At 40.1% G+C, this 27699-nt stretch overlaps 1 protein-coding gene across 3 annotated transcripts in view; it reads right to left on the bottom strand.

The window, feature by feature from the left end:
• The window catches only part of carmil2 (capping protein regulator and myosin 1 linker 2), a 157539-nt gene that overhangs the window by 106799 nt on the left and 23041 nt on the right, over window positions 1-27699 (bottom strand). For 2 of the 3 annotated variants that reach the window (XM_060923951.1, XM_060923952.1), the window contains exons 5-16: window positions 20082-20203; window positions 19405-19502; window positions 19055-19125; window positions 18884-18957; window positions 18615-18690; window positions 18198-18286; window positions 4256-4350; window positions 3831-3917; window positions 2788-2897; window positions 2067-2144; window positions 1556-1632; window positions 883-987 (exon numbers count right to left, since the gene is read on the bottom strand). In XM_060923951.1, the coding sequence (XP_060779934.1) occupies window positions 883-987; window positions 1556-1632; window positions 2067-2144; window positions 2788-2897; window positions 3831-3917; window positions 4256-4350; window positions 18198-18286; window positions 18615-18690; window positions 18884-18957; window positions 19055-19125; window positions 19405-19502; window positions 20082-20203 (1082 nt within the window). The remainder of the gene's footprint in view (window positions 1-882; window positions 988-1555; window positions 1633-2066; window positions 2145-2787; window positions 2898-3830; window positions 3918-4255; window positions 4351-18197; window positions 18287-18614; window positions 18691-18883; window positions 18958-19054; window positions 19126-19404; window positions 19503-20081; window positions 20204-27699) is intronic. The other variant, XM_060923954.1, reaches the window with a different exon arrangement.

Below are 27699 nucleotides of genomic sequence, written 5' to 3'. Positions count from 1 at the left end.
TACAAAAAGACATGGAATAAGTTTCCACTGTGTGATGGTCCATTCCAGATGCCTCTGAGACCAGAGAAGTCGATGATGCTTCTGGACACAGTTATTATAAGGCTTCCTTTTTGCACAGTAAAGTTTCCACTGCCATTTGTGGACGTAACTCCATATTGCAGTGCTTGCCAAAGGCTTGCCAAAGTAATCCTGAGCCCATGTGGTTATATCGGCTATAGATGAATGACGGTTCTTGATTCAGTGCCATCTGAGAGATTGGAGATCACGGGTGTTCAGCTTAGGCTTGTGCCCTTGCCCTTTACACACCAAAATTCCTCCAGATTCCTTGAACTGTTGAATGACATTATGCACCATAGGGAGTGAAATATCCAAATCCCTTGCTATCTTTCTTTGAGGAAAATTGTTTTCAAATATTTCAATACTTTTCTCATGTATTTGTTGACAAATTGGAGATCATCAGTCTATCTCTGCTCCTTAAAGACTAGGCCTTTCCTGGAGACTGATTTTGTACCAAATCAGGATTACAATTACATGTTGGCCTCACCTGTTTCAAATCACATCATTATTTAATTGTTTTACTTCATTACTATGCCTAAATAGCCTCCATTCCAACTTTTTTGAAATGTGTTGCAGGCCTGAAATGCAGGAATGGATGAAAATCCACTAATGAAATTAAACTGACCAGAAAAAACATAAAATATCTTGGGTTCATACTGCCTGCAATGAAATGCAAATCAAAGTAAATTTAGAAATGATTTCTTTCTTTTTTTATTTACATTTTCCATACCATCCCAACTTTTTCTGATTTGGGGTACGTTGTGAATTAAAAAAAAAAAAAAAAAAAACTTGTCTCAGTTATAATAGCTTTTAGATAGCTGGTACCTCAAGGCTTCTGAAAGTAATTTAGTCCCAGACAATCCAACGTACTTCAGCTCCGTGCTCCTTGTGAAAAAGTCTCTCACACTTCGTGTCACCTCCCGTACCTTCCTACAACAGACATCCTGCTTTAGCCCTGTGCATATATTCATAACACACCACAGACAAACACTCATGATCACTATGATCATTTCTGTGACTAGGATCAGCCTATGGTGGTGTAGTGGTTAGTACTGTCGCCTCACAGCAAGAAGGTTCTGGGTTCAAGCTCAGTGGCTGATGGGGGGGGGGGGGGGGGGGCTTTCTGTGTGGAGTTTGCATGTTCTCCTCTGGGTGCTCAGGTTTCCCCCACAGTCCAAAGACATGAGGTTAGGTTAACATGGAGCAGCTATGGCCTGAGGTTGGGCTGAAGTGCCCTTGAGCAAGGCACCTAACCCCCAACTGGTCTCTGGGCACTGTAGCATAGCTGCCCACTGCTCTGGGTATGTGTGTATGCTCATTGTCCACGTGTGTGTGTGTATGTGCATGTGTGTGTTCACTGCTTCGGATGGGTTAAATGCAGAAGATGCATTTCACTGTGTGCTTGAGTGTATGTGTGACAAAGGCTTCTTCTTCTTCTAACTAGAAGAGAAAGCTGATCTGGATGTATGATAAGGTTTTCTAGCTGTGCTTATCTTACCTATGGGAGAAAGTGTTCCTGGAGAGGTTGAGGTGGGTTAATGTAGTGCAGCAACCAGCAGAGAGAGACACAAAGAGCTAGAGAGAGAGAGAGAGAGAGAGAGAGAGAGATCCAGATGAAACGAGAAAGAAGACCAATCAAACTTAGAGACATACACAATTTACACACATTTCTTGTAATCATGCTTATGAGGGAATTTACTATTTAAATCTCATGACCCTGGGTTGAGTTAGAAACAGGGATGCATATAATTTTATTTTATTTACTGAAATTGAACCATATAAAGCCCTTATTACTTTACGAGTGTGCTATTACAGCTATACTGTTTAACTACAGTAGGTACATGTGCTAGCACGTACTGCATGTAGTTTAATTTATTCAATCTCCTCAAAGAGTATTTAATCATGACATAACTGCCACATATCCTCTTTCTGACATGAAAATAAGCTATACTGTTAACACGTGGCTCTTCAGAACAATGAGTTGCTGAAGACTGTGAGATTTTACTCACAGTGTCCAAAGGGCAGTCAGTAGAGCTGAGGTCCAGATGGGACACAACGTTGGGGTCCGACAGGAACCTGAAGAGACTCTAGAAGGAAAGAAGGCCAGAGCTCAGGCACTGTGCATTTTCAGATTATTGAATTCACTGATATTCTCTATGTGGTTCATAGACATGACATGTCTTTTTTTTTTTTTTGTATCCAATAATATTCAACGCAATACCAATAAGTGTCAAAATAGGTAAGTGTTATTACCCAATAATATTACTTTTTCTCTTTTTGCTATCTTTCACCTATCACATTTCATCGACTTATCTATACCCCTAAATAACTGCCCAATAGCATGTGCTGTCATCTATTTTAATTCAACTTACTCTCAAATAAAGACTGTTCATTTGAAACAGGGGTCATTCCTTATTCATGCAAAGAGCTGCTCTAGGTTCAAACTCAATAACACAGAATGGCACTTCGGTTGATTGAGGTCACATTCCTATAATAAAATCTGTGCGTGAACAATGCAAGTGAGAAACAGAAGAAGGAGATGCAGTCACCAGAGACTTGGCTCAGCCAAACCAGGCTAGACATCTTCAGTCAGACACATTACATGGGAAATGAGCAACTTTTATAGAACCCCATAAACAGAAAGAAATATCTGAAATAAATGTACCATGATATGCGAGTCATGTGTGATTTTGTACTGATTCCTTTAACCTCTATCTCTCTGTTTCTTACCACGGCATCCTCTGTAGCCAGACATCCTGCATTCCCACTCAGGTCCAGATGTGTTAATGAATTTGAGAAAGCTTTGTTCTGATGGAGCACCTGAGCGATACTGCCAAGTCCTAACAGATACCCAGAAAGAAGGACTTGAAAATCTCAAGCATGTTTGTAAAACAGTTTTGTATACCGTATATCATAGCATCAAACGTTTGTGCTGAAATTCAACTTGACTCTAGCAACTAAATGTATTTTAGTCAGAGAATTAAACTGAGGGCGGCACGGTGGTGTAGTGGTTAGCGCTGTCGCCTCACAGCAAGAAGGTCCTGGGTTCGAGCCCCGGGGCCGGCGAGGGCCTTTCTGTGTGGAGTTTGCATGTTCTCCCCGTGGGTTTCCTCCGGGTGCTCCGGTTTCCCCCACAGTCCAAAGACATGCAGGTTAGGTTAACTGGTGACTCTAAATTGACCGTAGGTGTGAGTGTGAATGGTTGTCTGTGTCTATGTGTCAGCCCTGTGATGACCTGGCGACTTGTCCAGGGTGTACCCCGCCTTTCGCCCGTAGTCAGCTGGGATAGGCTCCAGCTTGCCTGCGACCCTGTAGAAGGATAAAGCGGCTAGAGATAATGAGATGAGATGAGAAACTGAAAAGCTGCATAATTTTTTGATCGACCTTCCATCCATTATCCATAACCGCTTATCCTGTGCAGGGTCGCGGGTAAGCTGGAGCCTATCCCAGCTGACTATGGGCGAGAGGTGGGGTACACCCTGGACAAGTCGTCAGGTCATCGCAGGACTGACACATAAACAATCATTCACACTCACGATCAATTTAGAGCCACCAATTAGCCTAACCTGCATGTCTTTGGGAGAAAACAGAGCACCCGGAGGAAACCCACGCAGACACGGGGAGAACATGCAAACTCCATACAGAAAGGCCTCCATCGGCTGCTGGGCTCGAACCCAGAACCATCTTGCTGTGAGGTGACAGTGCTAACCACTACACCACCGTGCCACCTAGTTGTAATATATAATGGCATAAAGTTTGCAAGCCAGACGTACCTTTAGGAGAGAGAGAGACCTTAGACAGATAGAGCTGAGAGAGACCAGGAGACAGTCGCGCCCAACTCTGACAGAGCGCCATTACACCTAAAGGGTGTAAAAAGAAATTAAGAGAATGACCTGCAGAATTATAATCAAATGTTATTGTCATCAAAGTTCAAAGAGCTGTTGTGATTAGGAGAATCAGCCACTATTCAGTGAATGATTTCCATTATTTTAACTGTTGGGAAGACAATATACAATATATAGTGTAGAAAAGTACTACTGTATATTCATCTACAGACTACATCAGAATATGATAAAGAGTGAGACAGCCTGCTTGTCTGTGTCTGGATCAGTTTGCATTGTAGCACACAATGCATAACGTGTGTGTAGATACAAACTGGAAACTGATCCTGGACCAGACAAAAGAAACACAAAAGCACCTTTATCTTCTATGGGGTTCGATGACAGATTGATGATACGCAGTGCTGAGGAAGGCTGGTCATGAAGAGCGCAAGCCATCTTTACAGCAAAATCCCTAAAGTATAATTTAGAGAGAGAATCAGAAAGTAAACATCAGTCACTACCGATGGAAATTCAAAATCAGAATGAAGTAGGAAAGACAATTTTGAACTATAATCTTCATTATAAGCTGAATTCAGGCCCTGGTTTATTAACGGTTTCCATGTGTAAAAGCATGTGCAAACTTGAGAATGGGGGGGAGGGGGGGGCAATAAGCTGGTTGCATAAGTGTGCACACCCTTAAACTAATACTTTGTTGAAGCACCTTTTGATTTAATTGCAGCATTCAGTATTTTTGGATTCATGCCTGCCATCAATTAAAATGACTCTGATTAACCCCAAATAAAGTTCAGACATTTACTCAGGTGCATCCTCCAGCAAAAGCCAGGGCTCACAGAGAGCGTACAAAGCATCAAAGGTATCTCATTGTTGAAAGCTATCAGTCAGGAGAAGGGTACGAAAAAATTTCCATGGCATTAGATACAGTATACCATGGAGCACAGTGAAGACAGTCATCAAGAAGTGGAGAAAATATGGGACAACAATGACGTTACCAAGAACAGGACGTCCCTCCAAAATTGATGAAGACGAGACGAAAGCTGGTCAGGGAGGCTGCCGAGAGGCCTACAGCAACACTGAAGGAGCTGCAGGAATTTCTGGCAAGTACTGGTTGCGTACTACATGTGACAACAATCTCCCGTATTCTCCATATGTTTGGACTACGGGGTAGGGTTGCAAGACGAAGCCTTTTCTTACAAAGAAAAACATCCAGGCCCAGCTAAATTTTAGAGGAAAAAAAACCCATCGACTCTCCCAAAAGCATGTGGGAAAATGTGTTATGGTCTGATGAAACCAAGGTTGAACTTTTTGGCCACAATTCCAAAAGGTATGTTTGGCACAAAAACAGCACTGCACATCACCAAAAGAACACCATCCCCACGGTGAAGCATGGTGGTGGCAGCATCATGTTTTGGGGTTGTTGTTTTTTTCAGCTGGAACAGGGGCTTTAGTCAAGGTAGAGGGAATTATGAACAGTTATAAATACCAGTCAATTTTGGCCCAAAACCTTCAGGTGCCTGCTATAAGCTGAAGATGAAGAGGAATTTCATCTTTCAGCACAACAATGACCCCAAGCATACATCGAAATCAACAAAAGAATGGCTTCACCAGAAGAAAATTAAAGTTTTGGAATGGCCCAGCCAGAGCCCAGACCTAAATCCAATTGAAAACCTAAGAAAGCTGTGCACAAGAGATGCCCTCGCAATCTGACAGATTTGGAAGAGTGGGCAAATATTGCCAAGTCTAGATGTGGCAGGCTGATAGACTCCGACCCAAAAAGACTGAATGCTGTAATTAAATCAAAAGGTGCTTCAACAAAGTATTAGTTTAAGGGTGTGCACACTTATGCAACCAGCTTATTGTACGTTTTTTATTTTTTATGTTTTTCCCCCCGAACAGATTTGTTTGTTTTTCAATTGAATTGTACAGGTTATAGGTCACATTAAAGGTGGGAAAAGTTTTGAAATTATTTATCGTGGTCTCATTTTTTTTACATCAGAAAAATCCTATCATTTTAACAGGGTGTGTACACTTTTTATATCCACTGTACAGTTCTGCGTAGTTTTAAAATTAACACGACCTGTGGATTTGTTCACGACATTCAACACAATATGTGTAGACTGATTTGCTCTACATTTAGTGTCAGGTTTTTTAAATACTTGAGATATTTGATTTAGCTGAACAGCAGCCAGCCTGTAGACTGATGATGACACTGACTTGCCATTTTGTTTTCATTTTATTGTATACTGTTGTACAGTACACAAAATATCACTTCACTCTGAATTGTTAAAAAAAAATCTGTCGCTCAGTGGTCATTGAATGTCTCTGAACAGCCTCTTCATTTCTCAGAGACTATGTAAACAGCACTGCTAATGGCAGCCATTTAGAACCTTATCAGCACTCACTACTCACAGTATAACACACCAGCCCTTAGGTGGTGTTTACATTAGACCGTATCCGTATCATTTTCGTTGCAGATGCACTGTCCGTGCACATTAAAATGCCGGAAAACGACTCCACAGGCGAAACAGTTTGAATCCGCCAGGGCCCACGTATTCAACCCAGTACGTATCTGATCCGGTGCTGTGTAAACATTGAGGAACGAGGATACGCAGTGCTGAGCTCTAGCTGACGTCGTCATTGGACAACGTCACTGTGACATCCACCTTCCTGATTCGCTGGCGTTGGTCATGCCACGTTGGTCATGTGAATGAGCAATACAGGAAGTGTGTTGAGGAAGTCATTAAGTGAATGAGCAATACAGGAAGTGTGTTGGTTACCGTAGCACTAAATAGTCTTGTTGTAATCGCAAAAAACGGCCGTTCTGCGAGGTGAAGAGTGTACCGAACACTGTTAGATCCTTCTAGCATAAACGCGAAGGCCATACACGGTGTAAAAAAGGCGTCATTGTAGTACCAGTACCGCCGATAACAGACTGGCATACTTCATTTTATACAACGACATCCTTCCACTTGCAAGTGGTGAGTGACTTGCGCATGCCCGATATGCACTGGGATCATGTGACGTGCCGTCTAATTAGTCATGTGATTAGCGTATCCGTGTATTGGCGTTGCTGTGTGCACGGGGAACGGTTTTGTTGCGGGCACAGAAATTTTGTGTGTGTACGCGAATCGTTTTAAAAACGTTAACCTGATGATCCGCTGATTCGAAATAATGTAAACAGGGCGTTGACAGTTGACAGTGACGTTGTTCAATGACGATGTCAGCTAGAGCTCAGCACTGCGTATCCTCGTTCCTCAATGTTTACACAGCACCGGATGAGATACGTGGGTAGGATTGAAGACCCCCTGGAAACTGGTATAATGGCAGTAACTCAGGTGAGGGATTTCAGTGGAGGAATTTAAAATAAAGGGGTTACTCAAGTAACACTAGCTCTCTCTATCTTCAGTTTGAATAACGTTAGCTTGCTAGTTGTTTTTAACAACTATATTCGATGTGCTCTTGAAGTGAGTAAAGGTTGGTTTAGGCTGTAGTTAAAATAATAGTTAACTGGTTTTGGTTGGGTAGTGTGTGTCTCGTGCATGGTGTCACTGGGTGATGCTGACTTCCAGTGACTTTGTCCATAGTATGCAAGAAGCATCATGGGAGTTGTATAACATTGAATTGAGGATTCTCACCAGTAACAGCTAGAGCAAAATTCTTGAGGTAAGTTGGACTTAAAATAATTTCTTTAACATATATCTACATGCAAAAATGACATGATCTGCTGCTGCTATTTTTAATACTGGTTTAGTTTGGTTTCTAACAGAACTGTTCGACTGTATTTTACTCTATGTTCACTTTAGACTCTTAGAAAATTGCTAAGTTTAATGTTAAAATAGCACGGGTAGCTATTTTACATGGCACAAACATAGTGGGAGATTTTTTTAAGTATTGTTGCTCAGCTTGCAAGAGGGAAATTTAACTTGTGAGATATTTTATGCTGTTGTGTGCCATTTTTATTATTATTATTTAGTTTGCACTTGGTATTATTAAATAGCCTGGCTGGAACTAAAAGTTCTACTAATTATTCAGCATCATGAGGCAGGAATATTCTTTTGATTCTTGCTAACTATCAAACTTTGCTTTATAGCTAATTAAGATACAGTGGCGCTTGAAAGTTTGTGAACCCTTTAGAATTTTCTATATTTCTGCATAAATATGGCCTAAAACATCATCAGATTTTCACACAAGGCCTAAAAGTAGATAAAGAGAACCCAGTTAAACAAATGAGGCAAAAATATTATACTTGGTCATTTATTCATTGAGGAAAATGATCTAATATTACATATCTGTGAGTGGCAAAAGTATGTGAACCTATAGGATTAGCAGTTAATTTGAAGGTGAAATTAGAGTCAGGTGTTTTCAATCAATGGGATGACAAACAGGTGTGAGCGGGCACCCTGTTTTATTTAAAGAACAGGGATCTATCAAAGTCTGATGTTCATAACACGTGTTTGTGGAAGTGTATCATGGCACGAACAAAGAAGATTTCTGAGGACCTCAGAAAAAGCGTTGTTGATGCTCATCAGGCTGGAAAAGGTTACAAAACCATCTCTGAAGAGTTTGGACTCCACCAATCCACAGTCAGACAGATTGTGTACAAATGGAGGAAATTCAAGACCATTGTTACCCTCCCCAGGAGTGGTCGACCAACAAAGATCACTCCAAGAGCAAGGTGTGTAAGACTCGGTGAGGTCACAAAGGACCCCAGGGTAACTTCTAAGCAACTGAAGGCCTCTCTCACATTGGCTAATGTTCATGAGTCCATCATCAGGAGAACACTGAACAACAATGGTGTGCATGGCAGGGTTGCAAGGAGAAAGCCACTGCTCTCCAAAAAGAACATTGCTGCTCGTCTGCAGTTTGCTAAAGATCACGTGGACAAGCCAGAAGGCTATTGGAAGAATCTTTTGTGGACGGATGAGACCAAAAATAGAACTTTTTGGTTTAAATGAGAAGCGTTATGTTTGGAGAAAGGAAAACACTGCATTCCAGCATAAGAACTTTATCCCATCTGTGAAACATGGCGGTGGTAGTATCATGGTTTGGGCCTGTTTTGCTGCATCTGGGCCAGGACGGCTTGCCATCATTGATGGAGCAATGAATTCCGAATTATACCAGTGAATTCTAAAGGAAAATGTCAGGACATCTGTCGATGAACTGAATCTCAACAGAAGGTGGATCATGCAGCAAGACAACGACCCTAAGCACACAAGTTGTTCTACCAAAGAATGGTTAAAGAAGAATAAAGTTAATGTTTTGGAATGGCCAAGTCAAAGTCCTGACCTTAATCCAATCGAAATGTTGTGGAAGGACCTGAAGCGAGCAGATCATGTGAGGAAACCCACCAACATCCCAGAGTTGAAGCTGTTCTGTACGGAGGAATGGGCTAAAATTCCTCCAAGCCGGTGTGCAGGACTGATCAACAGTTACCGGAAACGTTTAGTTGCAGTTATTGCTGCACAAGGGGGTCGCACCAGATACTGAAAGCAAAGGTTCACATACTTTTGCCACTCACAGATATGTAATATTGGATCATTTTCCTCAATAAATAAATGACCAAGTATAATATTTTTGTCTCATTTGTTTAACTGGGGTCTCTACTTTTAGGACTTGTGTGAAAATCTGATGATGTTTTAGGTCATATTTATGCAAAAATATAGAAAATTCTAAAGGGTTCACAAACTTTCAAGCACCACTGTACATCTCATATAGCCATAGCAAACTTCATCCAATTATTTTCCATGATGGCAATCCTTTTGATATAAATACATTTGAGAAAATATACTTTGGATTTGTAAGAATGGTGGTGTATGAATGTGTAACTGAAGCCTCATGTTAAATAACATTAAATGTATAGAATTTATGTTGGCGGGGAGGAGGAGGAAATGAGCTGTGATATCAACTAATGCTTTGTGTAAAATTATTGTCCAAAAAATGGCTGCTGCATTATCTGGCTAAATGTTCACATTTAATTACTTTAATATGCAGTAAATTGATCAATCTGAAGATGATCCATGGCCAGTGATTCCTGGGGCCTTGGATGATCAGATCGACATTAATCTAAGATACAAAGTTTTGAAAGAAGTGAAATGTAGAAGTGGGGCGGAGCTAAGGGGTGGCCGGGGGGGGCGTGGCCACCCCAGGGCACGCCTTGGTCCCGCCCTGGCCACCCCAGGGCCGGACAATAAAATTTATAAACCCGATATGTCCCACGAAATGTTAATTCCGCCTGCTGGATTTTTGTTCCGCCTATTTGGTTTCTGCGGGGATGCATATTACCGTAGCACACAAACATTTGGCGCGTTCAGGCAGCAGGTGGATGAGCAGGTTGTCGTGACGGTGGTGGTATCAGATAGTCATGCTCTAGTCCGACAACACAACAACCTCCGAACTACGTGAACGTGCGATTAATCTGGGAGGCAAGTTATTCATCTCTCATACTCTCTTCAAGTTTTCTCACTTTGTAGACATACAGTTACAATTCTGTCCTCAGACAATTCAGAGTTTCCAGAAATCTCCACTCTGCCCGGGGTTTTCGAAAGTATCCGTTTTCAGTGACTGAAACCTTCGTTTACATGTAAATGCAACCAGATAGATAAATATGTGTCTTTATAGATGTCCGGCTACAGTGGGATTTGTGCGGTGTGCACACATAGATAGATAGAAAGCAAAACGTCGGTGGTTTTCGATTGTACGACTCAAAAGAGAAAATTACGTCGGCAAGTTACTGTAGCTGTCTGTGAATCACTTTGCTCACTCTAACCGCAGAATACAACTTTTAAAGTTAATGTTTGTCTGTTACATGAAAATATAGAGATGTTGTGTGATGTTTATATTAATGTGTGTGAGATGTTGTGTGTTACTAGTGGGAGTACACATTGATTAATAATTGTCACACTCATACATACACAACACTCGTGCATTCTCTCAACACACACTCTCCCCCTACCCCTTTCATGCACCACATTTCTATATTTACATGTAACACACTCACTCATACACAACACTTATGCACTCTCTCAACACACACACTCCCCCTACCCCTCTCATGCACCACATTTCTATATTTACATGTAACACACTCACTCATACACAACACTTATGCACTCTCTCAACACACTGTCTATCTCACTCTCACACACACGCACACAATTTGTGCACTACATTTCTATATTTACATGTAACATTCATACACTCTCAACACAGACACACAACTCATGCACTAAATTTTTATATTTAAATGTAACACTCATGCACTGTCTTAACTCTCTCTCTCTCACACTCATACAGTGGGGCAAAAAAGTATTTAGTCAGCCACCAATTGTGCAAGTTCTCCCACTTAAAAAGATGAGAGAGGCCTGTAATTTTCATCATAGGTACACTTCAACTATGAGAGACAGAATGGGGGGAAAGAATCCAGGAAATCACATTGTAGGATTTTTAATGAATTAATTGGTAAATTCCTCGGTAAAATAAGTATTTGGTCACCTACAAACAAGCAAGATTTCTGGCTCTCACAGACCTGTAACTTCTTCTTTAAGAGGCTCCTCTGTCCTCCACTCGTTACCTGTATTAATGGCACCTGTTTGAACTCATTATCAGTATAAAAGACACCTGTCCACAACCTCAAACAGTCACACTCCAAACTCCACTATGGCCAAGACCAAAGAGCTGTCAAAGGACACCAGAAACAAAATTGTAGACCTGCACCAGGCTGGGAAGACTGAATCTGCAATAGGTAAGCAGCTTGCTGTGAAGAAATCAACTGTAGGAGCAATTATTAGAAAATGGAAGACATACAAGACCACTGATAATCTCCCTCGATCTGGGGCTCCATGCAAGATCTCACCCCATGGGGTCAAAATGAGCACAAGAACGGTGAGCAAAAATCCTAGAACCACACGGGGGGACCTAGTGAATGACCTGCAGAGAGCTGGGACCAAAGTAACAAAGGCTACCATCAGTAACACACTACGCCACCAGGGACTCAAATCCTGCAGTGCCAGACGTGTCCCCCTGCTTAAGCCAGTACATGTCCAGGCCCGTCTGAAGTTTGCTAGAGAGCATTTGGATGATCCAGAAGAGGATTGGGAGAATGTTATATGGTCAGATGAAACCAAAATAGAACTTTTTGGTAAAAACTCAACTGGTCGTGTTTGGAGGAGAAAGAATGCTGAGTTGCATCCAAAGAACACCATACCTACTGTGAAGCATGGGGGTGGAAACATCATGCTTTGGGGCTGTTTTTCTGCAAAGGGACCAGAACAATTGATCTGTCTAAAGGAAAGAATGAATGGGGCCATGTATTGTGAGATTTTGAGTGAAAATCTTCCATCAGCAACAGCATTGAAGATGAAACGTGGCTGGGTCTTTCAGCATGACAATGATCCCAAACACACCGCCCGGGCAATGAAGGAGTGGCTTCGTAAGAAGCATTTCAAGGTCCTGGAGTGGCCTAGCCAGTCTCCAGATCTCAACCCCATAGAAAATCTTTGGAGGGAGTTGAAAGTCCCTGTTGCCCAGTGACAGCCCCAAAACATCACTGCTCTAGAGGAGATCTGCATGGAGGAATGGGCCAAATACCAGCAACAGTGTGTGAAAACCTTGTGAAGACTTACAGAAAACGTTTGACCTCTGTCATTGCCAACAAAGGGTATATAACAAAGTATTGACATGAACTTTTGTTATTGACCAAATACTTATTTTCCACCATAATTTGCAAATAAATTCTTTAAAAATCAGACAATGTGATTTTCTGGATTTATTTTTCTCATTTTATCTCTCATAGTTGAGGTATACCTATGATGAAAATTACAGGCCTCTCTCATCTTTTTAAGTAGGAGAACTTGCACAATTGGTGACTGACTAAATACTTTTTTGCCCCACTGTATATGAACACATACTTCACTCTCTTAACACACACTATGTCTTTCTCTCACTCACTATAAGATACAACTCATGCACTCTCAACACACACACTCTCTTACACACACACACACACACACCACTCATGCATGATGCACTACATTTCTATATTTACATGTGACACACTCACTGGTATACACAACACTCGTGCACTCTCAACACACACACCACTCATGCACTCTGAACACACACTCACCCACACACCACCCATGCACTACATTTCTATATTCACATATAACACACACAACACTCATGCACTCTGAACATACACTCTCTCTCACACACACACACACACACACACACACACACACACACACACACAATTCGTATACTACAGCTCCTCTATATCTACATGCAGTGCACATACTTTCCCCCTCTCTCTCTCTCTCACACACACACACACACACCACTCATGCATGATGCACTACATTTCTATATTTACATGTAACACACTCACTGGTATACACAACACTCGTGCACTCTCAACACACACACCACTCATGCACTCTGAACACACACTCACCCACACACCACCCATGCACTACATTTCTATATTCACACACACACACACACACACACACACACACACACACACACACACACCACTCATGCACTACACCTCATCTATGTCATGTGTTCCATCAGTGTAACACTTTCACTCACTCACACGCACGCGCACACACACACACACACACACACACACACAAACACACACACAAACACATTTTGTAACTCAACACATTTAGTTTGTACAGTACTTACAATGGACAATATCACAACATGTTGTAAGTGTTTACATATGTTGTATGTATAAGTTAAGTATACAAGTATTTTCCTTTTCCTGAGCAAAGCACTCTTTATTCAAGCCTGACTAATATCCTTACTACTTCCCAGGTGCCTGGGACAGGTGATCTTTTAGTTTTTACTTTTGCATTTTAGTAGTGATCGTTAAAATCCTGATGCTTAACTAGAGTAAACAAGTTGGATGGTTTCTTTGTTTTGCAGATGCTTTATGTTACATAAATAAATTAATACATTAATTTCTGACCTCTTGGCTCACATGGGTTTTGCTCATGAGTTAGGCACCAGATATGCCACCAGATACATCAGAATACAGGAAATCAAATCTAGCTAATTCAAAATTTCCCGGGGGAGGACCCCCGGAAACCCCCCCCCCCCTCCCCCCCCTTATTTAGTCACAGCATGGCCACCCCTTGTATATATTAAAAGAAGACTTTTGCATTAAAAGCAGTCTGAAGTGGAAATCACCGTATGGGCTCAGGAACACTTCAGAAAACTATCATCTGTGAAAACAGTTAATTACTGCATCTACAAATGAAGAAAGAAAGAAAGAAAGAAAGAAAGAAAGAAAGAAAGAAAGAAAGAAAGAAAGCGCAACTTTATTCATCACACACTTGTGAAATTTCCTCTCTGCATTTAACCCATCTGAAGCAGTGAACGCACACATGCACACACACATGAGCAATGAGCACACACACATACAGCAGTGGGCAGCCATACTAACAGCGCCCGCGGAGCAGTTGGGAGTTAGGTGCCTCGCTCAAGGGCACCTCAGCCCAAGGCCGTCCCATATTAACCTAACCTGCATGTCTTTGGACTGTGGGGGAAACCGCAACACCCAGAGGAAACCCACGTAGACACGGGGAGAACATGCAAACTCCACACAGAAAGGCCCCCGCCGGCCGCTGGGCTCGAACCCAGAACCTTCTTGCTGTGAGGCGACCGTGCTAACCACTACACCACCGTGCCATGTAAGTTAAAACAAAATATAAACAATATCCAGAAACCTTGCCACCTTCTCCGGGCCCGAGCTCTTTTACAATGGACTGGGGTGAAGTGGGAAATTGTCCCAAGGTCTGACTAATTGAAAGCGGAAATTCTCTTTAGAAATCATGGACGCCACATCCTCCAGGCTAAAGAGGAGAGGGACCATCCGGCTGGTTATCAGTGCACAGTTCAAAAGCCAGCATCTGTGATGGTATGAGGGTGCATTAGTGCACATGGCATGGGTAGCTTGTACATCTGGGAAGGCATCATGAATGCTGAATGATATATACACATTTCAGAGCAATATGCTGCCATCTAGACAAAATCTTTTTCAGGGAAGGCCTTCCTTCTTTCAGCAAGACAACACCAAACCGCTTTCTGCTCATAATAAAACTGCATGGCTCCATAGTAAAAGAGTCCGGGTGCTAAACTGGCCTGCCTGCAGTCCAGACCTGTCTCCCATTTAAAACATTTGGTGCATTATGAAGTGCAAAATACAAGAAAGGAGACCCCAAACTGTTGAGCAACTGAAACTGTGTAACAGGCAAGAAAGGGACAACGTTTCACTTTCAAAACTACAGCAATTTGGTCTCCTCAGTTCCCAAACATTTAGAGTGTTTTTAAAAGTAAAGGTGATGCAACACAGTTATAAAAATGCCCCGTCCCAACTTTTTTGAAACGTGTTGCTGACATCAAATTCAGAATGAGCATATATTTTTCAAAAAAAGAATAAAATTTCTTAGTTTCAACATTTGATATCTTGTCTTTGTACTATTTTCAATGAAATATAGCGTTTCCATGATTTTGCAAATTATCACATTCTGTTTTTATTTACGGTTTACACAATGTCCCAAGTTTTTTTGGAATTGGGGTTGTGTGTATATATATATATATATATATATATATATATATATATATATATATATATACACTGTGTATACTCTCAGAAAGGATGTGTTAAAAATTTAATTTGGCAACGGGACACATAACTACACCTTCTACACAGTGGCGTACCCAGGATTTTTTACATGGGGTGGCCAAAGGGAGGCCAAGGATATACAAGGGGTGGCCATGCTGTGACTAAATAAAGGGGGGGGGGTTCCGGGGGTCCTCCCCCGGGAAATTTTGAATTAGCTAGATTTGATTTCCTGTATTCTGATGTATCTGGTGGCATATCTGGTGCCTAACTCATGAACAAAACCCATGTAAGCCAAGAAGTCAGAAATTAATGTATTAATTTATTTATGTAACATAAAGCATCTGCAAAACAAAGAAACCATCCAACTTGTTTACTCTAGTTAAGCATCAGGATTTTAACGATCACTACTAAAATGCAAAAGTAAAAACTAAAAGATCACCTGTCCCAGGCACCTGGGAAGTAGTAAGGATATTAATCAGGCTTGAATAAAGAGTGTTTTGCTCAGGAAAAGGAAAATACTTGTATACTTAACTCATACATACAACATATGTAAACACTTACAACACGTTGTGATATTGTCCATTGTAAGTACTGTACAAACTAAATGTGTTGAGTTACAAAATGTGTGTGTGTGTGTGTGTGTGTGTGTGTGTGTTATATGTGAATATAGAAATGTAGTGCATGGGTGGTGTGTGGGTGAGTGTGTGTTCAGAGTGCATGAGTGGTGTGTGTGTTGAGAGTGCACGAGTGTTGTGTATACCAGTGAGTGTGTTACATGTAAATATAGAAATGTAGTGCATCATGCATGAGTGGTGTGTGTGTGTGTGTGTGTGTGTGTGTGTGTGTGTGTGTGTGTGTGTGTGTGTGTGTGTGTAAGAGAGGGTGTGTGTTGAGAGTGCATGAGTTGTATCTTATAGTGAGTGAGAGAAAGACATAGTGTGTGTTAAGAGAGTGAAGTATGTGTTCATATGAGTGAGTGAGAGAGAGTTAAGACAGTGCATGAGTGTTACATTTAAATATAAAAATTTAGTGCATGAGTTGTGTGTCTGTGTTGAGAGTGTATGAATGTTACATGTAAATATAGAAATGTAGTGCACAAATTGTGTGCGTGTGTGTGAGTGAGATAGACAGTATGTTAAGAGAGTGCATAAGTGTTGTGTATGAGTGAGTGTGTTACATGTAAATATAGAAATGCGGTGCATGAGAGGGGTAGGGGGAGAGTGTGTGTTGAGAGAATGCACGAGTGTTGTGTATGAGTGAGTGTGTTACATGTAAATATAGAAATGTGGTGCATGAAAGGGGTAGGGGGAGAGTGTGTGTTGAGAGAATGCACGAGTGTTGTGTATGTATGAGTGTGACAATTATTAATCAATGTGTACTCCCACCAGTAACACACAACATCTCACACACATTAATATAAACATCACACAACATCTCTATATTTTCATGTAACAGACAAACATTAACTTTAAAAGTTGTATTCTGCGGTTAGAGTGAGCAAAGTGATTCACAGACAGCTACAGTAACTTGCCAACGTAATTTTCTCTTTTGAGTCGTACAATCGAAAACCACCGACGTTTTGCTTTCTATCTATCTATGTGTGCACACCGCACAAATCCCACTGTAGCCGGACATCTATAAAGACACATATTTATCTATCTGGTTGCATTTACATGTAAACGAAGGTTTCAGTCACTGAAAACGGATACTTTCGAAAACCCCGGGCAGAGTGGAGATTTCTGGAAACTCTGAATTGTCTGAGGACAGAATTGTAACTGTATGTCTACAAAGTGAGAAAACTTGAAGAGAGTATGAGAGATGAATAACTTGCATCCCAAATTAATCGCACGTTCACGTAGTTCGGAGGTTGTTGTGTTGTCGGACTAGAGCATGACTATCTGATACCACCACCGTCACGACAACCTGCTCATCCACCTGCTGCCTGAACATGCCAAATGTTTGTGTGCTACGGTAATATGCATCCCCGCAGAAACCAAATAGGCGGAACAAAAATCCAGCAGGCGGAATTAACATTTCGTGGGACCTATCGGGTTTTTAAATTTTATTGTCCGGCCCTGGGGTGGCCAGGGTGGGGCCAAGGCGTGTCCTGAGGTGGCCACGGCCCCCCCTGGCCACCCCTTAGCTCCGCCCCTGATCGCACCACTTTTTCAGTCTTTTGTTGCCCCTGTCCCAACTTTTCTGAAACCTGTTGCTGACATCAAATTCAAAATGAGCATAGATTTTCCAAAAAACAATAAAATTTCTCAGTTTCAACATTTCATATGTTGTCTTTATACTATTTTCAATGAAATATAAGGTTTTCAGCATATGCAAATGTTCGCATTTTGTTTTTCATGTTTTACAGTGTCCCAACTTTTTTGGAATTAGGATTGTAAATAAGTAAATAAAGGTGCATTTTCCTTTCCCCCCATTGAAATACCATTGGGGTCAATTTTTTGTTAAAAGCATATTGCTTTATCTCTTTTTTTTAACTTAAATGCAAGCACTTGTTATGTATTTTCCAAACTCATGCACAGAAAGCCCTATAAGACAAAAACAACAATCTCAGAGAGAAACATATGCACATATTTCCAATAGTCTGCAGAGAAGTTAATTTCTTGTGTCGTATCAGTGGGTGTTTTGCTGGGGAGCTAGTTTGCACTCACACTTTAAGTCCACTGGCCTCCAGGCTCATTTCCTGCAGAGCTGTGGACCTGCTAATGAGGTAGATCACTTGTTCCTGAACATCTAGTGTCTACACACATGCAATGGAAAAGGAAAAAGTCTTCAGTCTCACAATCACACAGTGAGTCTATCTAACATATCTAACACCCAGAGGAGGTGGAACACTTCTTACGTTTTCTTTCTTCCCATGATTACTACCCCTCTAACCACACAAACCAAGCAACGCATTCAACACTCACAATGCCACACTCACAATGAGAAAAGAACAAAACTAGACATGACATCTGAGCAAACTTTCTTTGATATTTTAAATGACTGGCCTTGTGCTGTAAATTCTGCATTTCTCACATCTATGACATTGTTATTCATTAACAGTGGATGAGAATATCCAAGTATACCAGTTTAAAATCTTTACTGTAGATCTTGGTGAACCATTGGTTGAAGGACAGAGCACCTACAGCCAACGCCAGATCCCTAATTGACAGAATTACAGTGAATGAATCACTGATGCAAATACACTCAGGAAGAATCTTCACAGCATTAAACAAACCTCAACTGATCCATTCACTCATAGGAATGCTGATACATACTGATAGGACAGCGTAGGGTTATATTAGATAAAAATGCTATTTCTTGAAATCCATAACAAGCCAAAGAAGCCACTTACCTGCTCTCTAAATGACTGAAATCCAGAAGGTTGAATTCCCGACAATTCTGAACATGGTAGATATTGTCTATGTCCTACACAGAAATATTAAGATACAAAGTTCTGAGCAATCACGCATAATTATGGTTTCATGAAATTTATTGTTACTAATGAGCAATGAAGCATTCTGACCCACTGGACTTCCTCGCGACATGGGAAGTCGTTGAAGTCACACAGCGCGGCGTATGTGTCCGAGAATCCCCCTGTAGTAACCCACCAACGAGAAAGCCAGCAATTACAAAAACTTAAACACTGTACCACAATGAGTTTAGCCATCATTACCAGAAATACTTCATGATTTTTGAATTGAAAACACCTCCAGTATAATAACAGATGAAACACCAGCATGTTCTGCTATTTCTTGGAGGTGTTTAAAGGGAATATGATCTCAAGCTCATTTACAAATACTGTAAATGCGTCACCACTACAATTAAATACATTATATTCTACTATCTAAACTCTAAAATGATGATGCTACAGACCACATGGTCTCTGCGCTCCATTCAGCTGCTCTTCAACTCTAGAGGTCAGACCCCACAACCTCTCCTGAAGATCAGGAGGGACTTTCTTTAATAGTTTCCTAGCAAAAAAAAAAAGAAAAGAAAGAAATGATCCCCAAAATGTTACCCTTGCAAACACAGGAAATGCTCTTGCTCATCTTAGCATGAGTCACTTAGCCTGATTTATTAATATTTTCCAAACTGGAGCACTGTTTTGTTGTGTTTTCTTTAAGACACACATGTGATTATCCAACCACAGTTTGGGTACTATGTTAAAACAAAAAGAAAAGAAAAAAACAGGCGCAATCGTTTTAGTATTACTCATGTCTGCCAGTGCAATATACAAGCAGTGACAGCCACTAAAATGTCATCATATTCCATCTGGAGGAAGTGATGAACTGTGGTTTGATAAGATACTGAGAAACCCCAGTGAATGTCCACAGGTTTTATAAAACATGAACATGAAATGAAAGATAATAAGTTAAATAATGTCATTTGCAGGAATTCTCAGTCTGCTGAAATTAGCTCTTTTCTTCTGTGATACAAACATACATACAGCAATAATACTGACAGCGAAGCGAATGCTGTTTTATGATTCCAGCGTCATTATAAAGTCAAAAACTTTGAGGCCTGATGTTGTTTGCAGGCTGGTTACTTACCCTGGGGACGAATCCGGGAAGATTTTCTTGAGTGAGGCTGCCACATGACTCACTACAGCCTCTAGGTCCTCCACTGACATCAGGGTGAGAGAATAAATCTGTCTGTCTGTTTCGATAGTCACCTAGTATACAAATATACATCCACAGGAAGAGAAAGAATGCAAGAGAAACTCAACCTGCATATATTTTGAACTCTAAGAGCGGTCGCTGATGTGGAACACACAGGGAGAGAAACAGAGCACAGCAGATCAGTTAAAGTTTTTCTTGTGGACAGCGAGCACAGAGATACTGAGAGGTGTGTCTACACACATCATAATGACAGACCACAAACCAGCACACATGGTTCCACTGTGAGATTAAGTGAGAAAGAAAATGACTCTTTAAACTTAATCCATTTCCACTTTTGCTAACGAAACAGTCTGGATTTCAAATCGACCTCAGTATAATATGCATTAAATGCAAACCAAACTTCTGCATACAGTAGGTATTGATCGACATACACATGAAACTAAAATAAGATATAGCTGGAGGAACCTAAAATTTATATTTGGGTCATTCCATGCCAAATCAACAAGAGGTTATGCTCGACCATCTCAGATTTCAATGAAATTTGGAGGGCTCAGAGATACTATTAAAAGAAGTTAATCCCCAAAACTTGAGCTTCCTATCACCAATAGTTTCAGAGCAGTGGCGGCTGGTAGTCTTTCAAACAGGGGAGGCTGGTCGGTTACGATATTTCCAGATTTTAAAAGAAAAAAGAAAAAACACATCAATTTTGCCCATACTCTTGCCTCTGATCTGGCTGATTGTTGGCAGGGTCACAAACTGTGAAATAACAGGTTCTTTTGGCCCATTAGCCTACTGTCCAATATACATGATGGTGGTGTTGGGGGGGGGTATATTTTAACATTTTATATTTTAAAATTGTGGCATGTTGTTTAAAAATTGATAATTATTGAAAGCAGCTCTTTGTCAGGAACCTCAGCAGTAACAGCAGAGTGTTCTGGAATAGGCACAAGCACTGACCTTGGGGAGCCAAACATAGAGCTGGGTGCCACACATTTCATTCAATGACACTTTCCCTATATTTTACTTATCTTGACTGAGAAATGTTTTATTGACAATTTTGATAACCCTTCACTTTTAATCCAGGTCTGTAGTGTGAAATGTTCTCGGCTGTGTTTTTGTTTAAAAATGTTTTCCAAATTGTAGCTGTGTTTAATTTATATCCAGAGAAATATATATTCCAATATAATATACTCAGCATAAACATTTTAAATAGATTCTATATTTTTGGTCCATCCATGACATATTACTAAAGTAGCCTATTTACTGTTGTTGATGTGGGTCACTTGCTGTTAGTCAATTCACTTTCTCGTACCAGGAGAGCTGAAAGGAACGAGTATTATTCCCTACCTTTTTCACCAAGTCAATTTGAGGCGTTGGTCTACCCTGCTCTTTAATTTTAATTTTTTCCTCGAAAGGAAGACTGGCAAATGGCTTCGCCAAAATTAAATCAGCAATGCTTGGCATCCGTGCGCAGCTTTCTTGCTAGCTGACTAGCCCCCTCAAGTTCAAGTTCAGTCACTCAAATAAATGAAATTTCTGGAACTAAGATAGCAAACTTGACAACACTATATTTACACTTTATTTACAATGAAAATATATACAAACTAAAAAAGCTGGTAGAAACCGTATGTAATGAATGAAATCGAAATGTAAGCTGTTCTCTTACAATACACCACAGCACTCGCGAATCCGCATGGGACTGAACTGAAATTCACCGCTGCCTGTCTATAGTTGAAACGAGCTGTCAATCAAAGAAAATATCCAGCCGCTTTCACCAATCACCAGTCTCCTCGCGGAACCTGCCATGTCCCTCCCATGTGAGGCTCGGAGTCCGTGGGCGGGCATTTTCGCAGTATTTGTCCAATAACCGTCTTGCATTTTGAGATTGACAAGCGCATAGCTCCCAAATGCCGCTGAAGTCCACTGAGGCTGGGAGTCCGTGGGAATCCGTGGGCGGGCATTTTCGCAGTATTTGTCCAATAATCGTCTTGCATTTTGGTATTGAAAGCGCAGAGCTCCCAAAGGCTATTGAAGTGCACTGAGGCTGTGCTGCATCGCGCTGTCACGAGGGGGAAGCAGTGTTGCCAGATTGGGCGGTTTTAAGTGCATTTTGGCGGGCTTTGAACATATTTTGGGCTGGTAAACGTCAGCAGTATCTGGCAACATTAGGCGAACTGGGGAAAGTTATAACGGAATGATTTTGCACTGTAGTTGGGTTGAGCACATATATTTCTATGATTCTGGATCTGAAATAGCAATGTTATAAGGTCGGCTATAACTAAGCCTAGCGCAATTCATCCTACAGAATGTTCGTCATTTTTAGAGGAGGCTGAGCCTCCCTCGTTGTCTTAGAGCAATCGCCTGTGTTTCAGAGATACAGGCATTTGAATTTTTCGATTTTTTTGTTTTTTGCTCAAAACATACATATTTCAAAGTGCAATATAATCTTTATTATGCAAGCTAGAAACCTAAAATTTTGCAAAGAGAGACTCAATGTCTTGTACTACAAGCTTCAACTTAGAATTTCAATGGTCATTGTGTATTAGATGGTGATTTTAACAAGGAAATTAAAAAAGACAAATTTGCATTTTTTGCATTTTTAACTCATTCTGGAAGCTTGTCTGTGGCAGTAATGCTTAAACTAAGAATGTTATTCAAATCTACACAGAAATATCTACCAATTTCAGTTTTACCAAGTCTCCACTATTCCTAGTTTGTCTGTAATAGGGTTTTGAAATTCGCCGATTTCTAAAACATGCCATTTTCAGTAGCAAGAAATCCAATGTAGGATAGCAGTTAGGAACTTGTAAATTTTTTTCAGTAATCCCCAAGACCCATATTTTATATTTCCAAATTTTTGTTCTGTGTCTCTCAAGTATTTTTAAACTACAGGGGTTTAAAAAATCAATTTTCACCAAATTCGAATTTTTGATATATTTTCATATAACTGATATTTGAGGGTTAATAAATGCTTCAATAAGGCTCAAGTAGGTTAGGAGACATGTTTCTTCCTCAATTTTAAATAAAATTTCAATTAATGCTCAGTATTAATTATTTGTAAATTGATTTTAATCTAAGACTGTGTAACATTAGCAATCAATGACCAGCTATTGTGTACCAGTCAACAGCCAGCCTTATCAATATCAACACAGCACAATAGGTGACCTTTGATACCAGAACAGGTGGCTCATATCTTATAGTTTTAGAGTCTGTAAACTGCATACTTGTTCAGATAACATTATATTGCTTGGATTATATTAAATACATTGTAATACAGAGCACTGAGAAAATTGACCAATGTTATTAACTGAATGTGTTTCTTTGCAAGGATTGGATATTTTGAATAGTTGACTAGGGAATTTAATTGTAGTTGCTTTCAATTTGAGATCAGTATAAATGAGTTTGTTCTTAGACATCTAGAAATGGCTGAACTTCCTCCCTGTTCTATAGGAATTGGACTAAAGGAAGATTCTGACTGCCATAAACTAACATACAACAGAAATTGTAAGTTAAGTGATTTATATGAAAAATGACTGACTTCTTTAGTTTATATATATATTTACTGAAAAATGTGAAATGTTCATATATTATTTAGCTTATTTCAAAATGATAATATTTTTAAAACCATATTTCTGTGACATGAACACAAGTAAAATGTTTCCTTATCTATACAAATCATTTAGTTGTATTTATCAGTCCTTAATCATCAGTAAAATGGAAATAATATAAAAAATTCGAATTTGGAAAAAATGGATTTTTTAAACACCTGTAGCTCAGAAATACTTGAGAGACACAGAACAAAAACTTGGAAATATAAAATATGGGTCTAGGAGATTACTGAAAAAAATTTACAAGTTCCTAACTGCTATCCCACATTGGATTTCTTGCTACTGAAAATGGCATGTTTTAGAAATCGGCGAATTTCAAAACCCTATTACAGACAAACTAGGAATAGTGGAGACTTGGTAAAACTGAAATTGGTAGCTATTTCTGTGTAGATTTGAATAACATTCTTAGTTTAAGCATTACTGCCACAGGCAAGCTTCCAGAATGAATTAAAAATGCAAAAAATGCAAATTTGTCTTTTTAATTTCCTTGTTAAAATCACCATCTAATATACAATGACCATTGAAATTCTAAGGTGCAGCTTGTAGTACAAGACATTGAGTCTCTCTGTGCAAAATTTTAGGTTTCTATCTTGCATAATAAAGATTATATTACACTTTGAAATATGTATGTTTTGAGCAAAATGCAAAAAAAAATCGAAAAATTCAAATGCCTGTATCTCTGAAACCGTTGGAGATAGGAAGCTCAAATTTTGGGGATTAACTTCTTTTAATAGTATCTCTGAGCCCTCCAAATTTCATTGAAATCTGAGATGGTCGAGCATAAATTTGTCAGATATTTGTTGATTTGGCATGGAATGACCCATTTTGAAGATGTCCAATACACTGAGCTATTTTCAGTCCGACTCTGGTATGAGTAATCGCTCCAGGCAGAGGTCATTACAATAACATACTCTCACTGGCCACTTTAGGAACTTGCTCTTGATTCTAAGGTTCCTGTTCTTGGCTGGCAAGAGTGGAACCCAGTGTGGTCTTCTGCTTTTGCAAAAGATGCTTTTCTGCTCACCAAGGTTGTAAAGCGATCCTATGAGTTGCTATATCCTTCCTGGAAACTCTAGAAACTTTTGTTTGTGAAAACCCCAGGATAAATACTCAAACCTTTCCATCTGGCATCAACACCCATGCCACAGTGAAAGTCACCCTTTGAGATCACAATTTTACCCATTCGGATGTTTGAAGTGAACATTAACTGAAGCTCTTGATTTGTATCTGCATGATTTTATGCATTGTGCCGCTCTCCAGGGATTGGCTGATTAGAGAACTGCATAAAACAGAAGGTGGATGGGTATTCCTAATAAAGTGGCCGGTGAGTGTATTTTGTATATTTCTAAACGTCTTTGCAAAAAGAGCAAGTATAATTGCATTGTGTAAAATAATTAAAAATCAACACCAAAAACAGGTCACTCCTGAAAGAGGACAATAGAGGTTACTTATTATGGGAGAATCATGCAGAAAAAAATAGTGTCAGACTCTAACCACAAGACAAGACTGTCTATAAAAGTATGACAGGCAATTGGCTCAATTTATTCTAGGCATACGTAATATACTGACCCATGCATAATATAGCGATATTGTAATAAAGTAATAGAGCAATACAGAAATATCATAATATAGTAATATTGTCATATACAGTGTCTTGCAAAAGTATTCCTCCCCCTTGGTGTTTGTCCTGTTTTGTCGCATCACAAGCTGGAATTAAAATAGATTTTTGGAGGGTTACCACCATTTGATTTACACAACGTGCCTACCACTTTAAAGGTGAAATTGTTCTTTTATTGTGACACAAACAATAATTAAGATGAAAAAACAGAAATCTGGAGTGTGCATAGGTATTCACCCCCTTTCGTATGAAACCCCTAAATAAGAGCTGCTCCAACCAATTCACTTCATAAATCACATAATTAGTTGATTAAGATCCACCTGTGTGAAATCAAAGCGTCACATGATCTGTCACATGATGTCTGTATAAATCAACCTGTTCTGGAAGGACCCTGACTCTGCAACACTACTAAGCAAGCAACATGAAAACCAAGGAGCCTCCAAACAGGTCAGAGACAAAGTTGTGGAGAAGTATAGATCAGGGTTGGGTTATAAAAAATATCCCAAACTTTGAATATCCCAGGGAGCGCCATTAAATCCATTATAGCAAAATGGAAAGAATATGGCACCACTACAAACCTGACAAGAGAAGGCCGCCCACCAAAACTCACAGACCGGGCAAGGAGGGCATTAATCAGAGATGCAACAAAGACAACACTGAAGGAGCTGCAAAGATCCACAGTAGAGATGGGAGTATCTGTCCATAGGACCACTTTAAGCCATACACTCCACAGAGCGGGGCTTTATGGAAGAGTGGCCAGAAAAGTAATTGCTTAAGAAAACACGTTTGCCATTTGCCCAGCAGCATGTGGCAGACTCCCCAAACACATGGAAGAAGATTCTCTGGTCAAATGTGACTAAACTTGATCTTTTTGGCCATCATGGGAAATGCCATGTGTGGCACAAACCCAACACCCTGAGAACACCATTCCTACAGTGAAGCATGGTGGTGGCAGCATCATGTTGTGGGGATATTTTTCATCTGCAGGGACAGGAAAGCTGGTCAGGACTGACGGAAAGATGGATGGCACTAAATACAGGGCAATTCTGGAGGAAAACCTGTTTGAGTCGGCCAGAGGTTTGAGACTGGGACGAAGGTTCACGTTCCAGCAGGACAATGACTCTAAACATACTGCTAAAGCTACACTGGAGTGGTTTAAAGGGAAACATTTAAATGTCTTGGAACGGCCTAATCAAAGCCCAGACCTCAATCCAGTTGAGAATCTGTGGCATAAGTTGAAGATTGCTGTACACCAACGCAGCCCATCTAACTTGAAGGAGTTGGAGCAGTTTTGCCTTGAGGAATGGGCAAAAATCCCAGTGGCTAGATGTGCTAAGCTAATAGAGACATGCCCCAAGAGACTTGCAGCTGTAATTGCAGCAAAAGGTGGCTCTACAAAGTATTGACTTTCAAGGGTGAATACTGATAAACGCTCCAGATTTCTGTTTTTTCATCTTAATTATTGTTTGTGTCACAATAAAACAACAATTTACGCCCTTAAAGTAGTAGGCATGTTGTGTAAATCAAATGGTGCTAACCCTCCAAAAATCCATTTTAATTCCAGCTTGTAATGCGACAAAACAGGACAAACACCAAGGAGGATGAATACTTTTGCATGACACTGTAAGTGAACATATCGTCATATCCGGTTTCTAATATCACAGACAAAACATGCACAATTTCAAAAATGATTCCAGAGCAAATTAATGAGCACTCAGATTGATCAAGATAGCTATTTTTTCAATTCTTTAAAATGGACCTATATTCCCCCGTAGTAACCAGCTCTGTCAATTTCAATCCCTTCTGTACATTATTCCAGGAGAAAGGAGCAGCATATTTACAGTTTTGCCTAATTACGTTCTGACTCTTGGGACAAACACTTGTGAAATATCGTGAGAGTGCAGACCATACTGATTTTGTTTTTTACATACGTAATATAGCAATATATTGATATAATATAAGAAGAGAATCTGTACAGAATTACAGATCGACAACACCATTCATTATTTCAAGTCAGGTGTTCAAGTTTAGTCTGTAATTGATGAAAATGTGTCTCTTCTGAATAGCAAATGCAGTAAACATCAACACTGGACTCACCGCTAGCCAAATCTTACATTCAAACCACACTTTCAGTTCTTTCGTAATGTCTCTTCACATGATTTGTACTTTGATTGTAAGAAGTTTGCATAGTCTAGTTCCTTCTAGCTTCTCCTCCAAAGGCATTTTCAAAAATCAATCATTGACAAAGTAATTCCACTCATTCATGTTTATTACATGTATGCTGTCTCAATCACTGGTCATGAGGTGTTATGGATGGTTGTGC

The sequence above is a fragment of the Neoarius graeffei genome, chromosome 6, assembly GCF_027579695.1.
Source record: "Neoarius graeffei isolate fNeoGra1 chromosome 6, fNeoGra1.pri, whole genome shotgun sequence".
Taxonomy (NCBI): Eukaryota; Metazoa; Chordata; class Actinopteri; order Siluriformes; family Ariidae; genus Neoarius; species Neoarius graeffei.
Note: the sequence above shows the minus strand (reverse complement) of the source record. Positions and strands in the feature narration are given on the sequence as shown.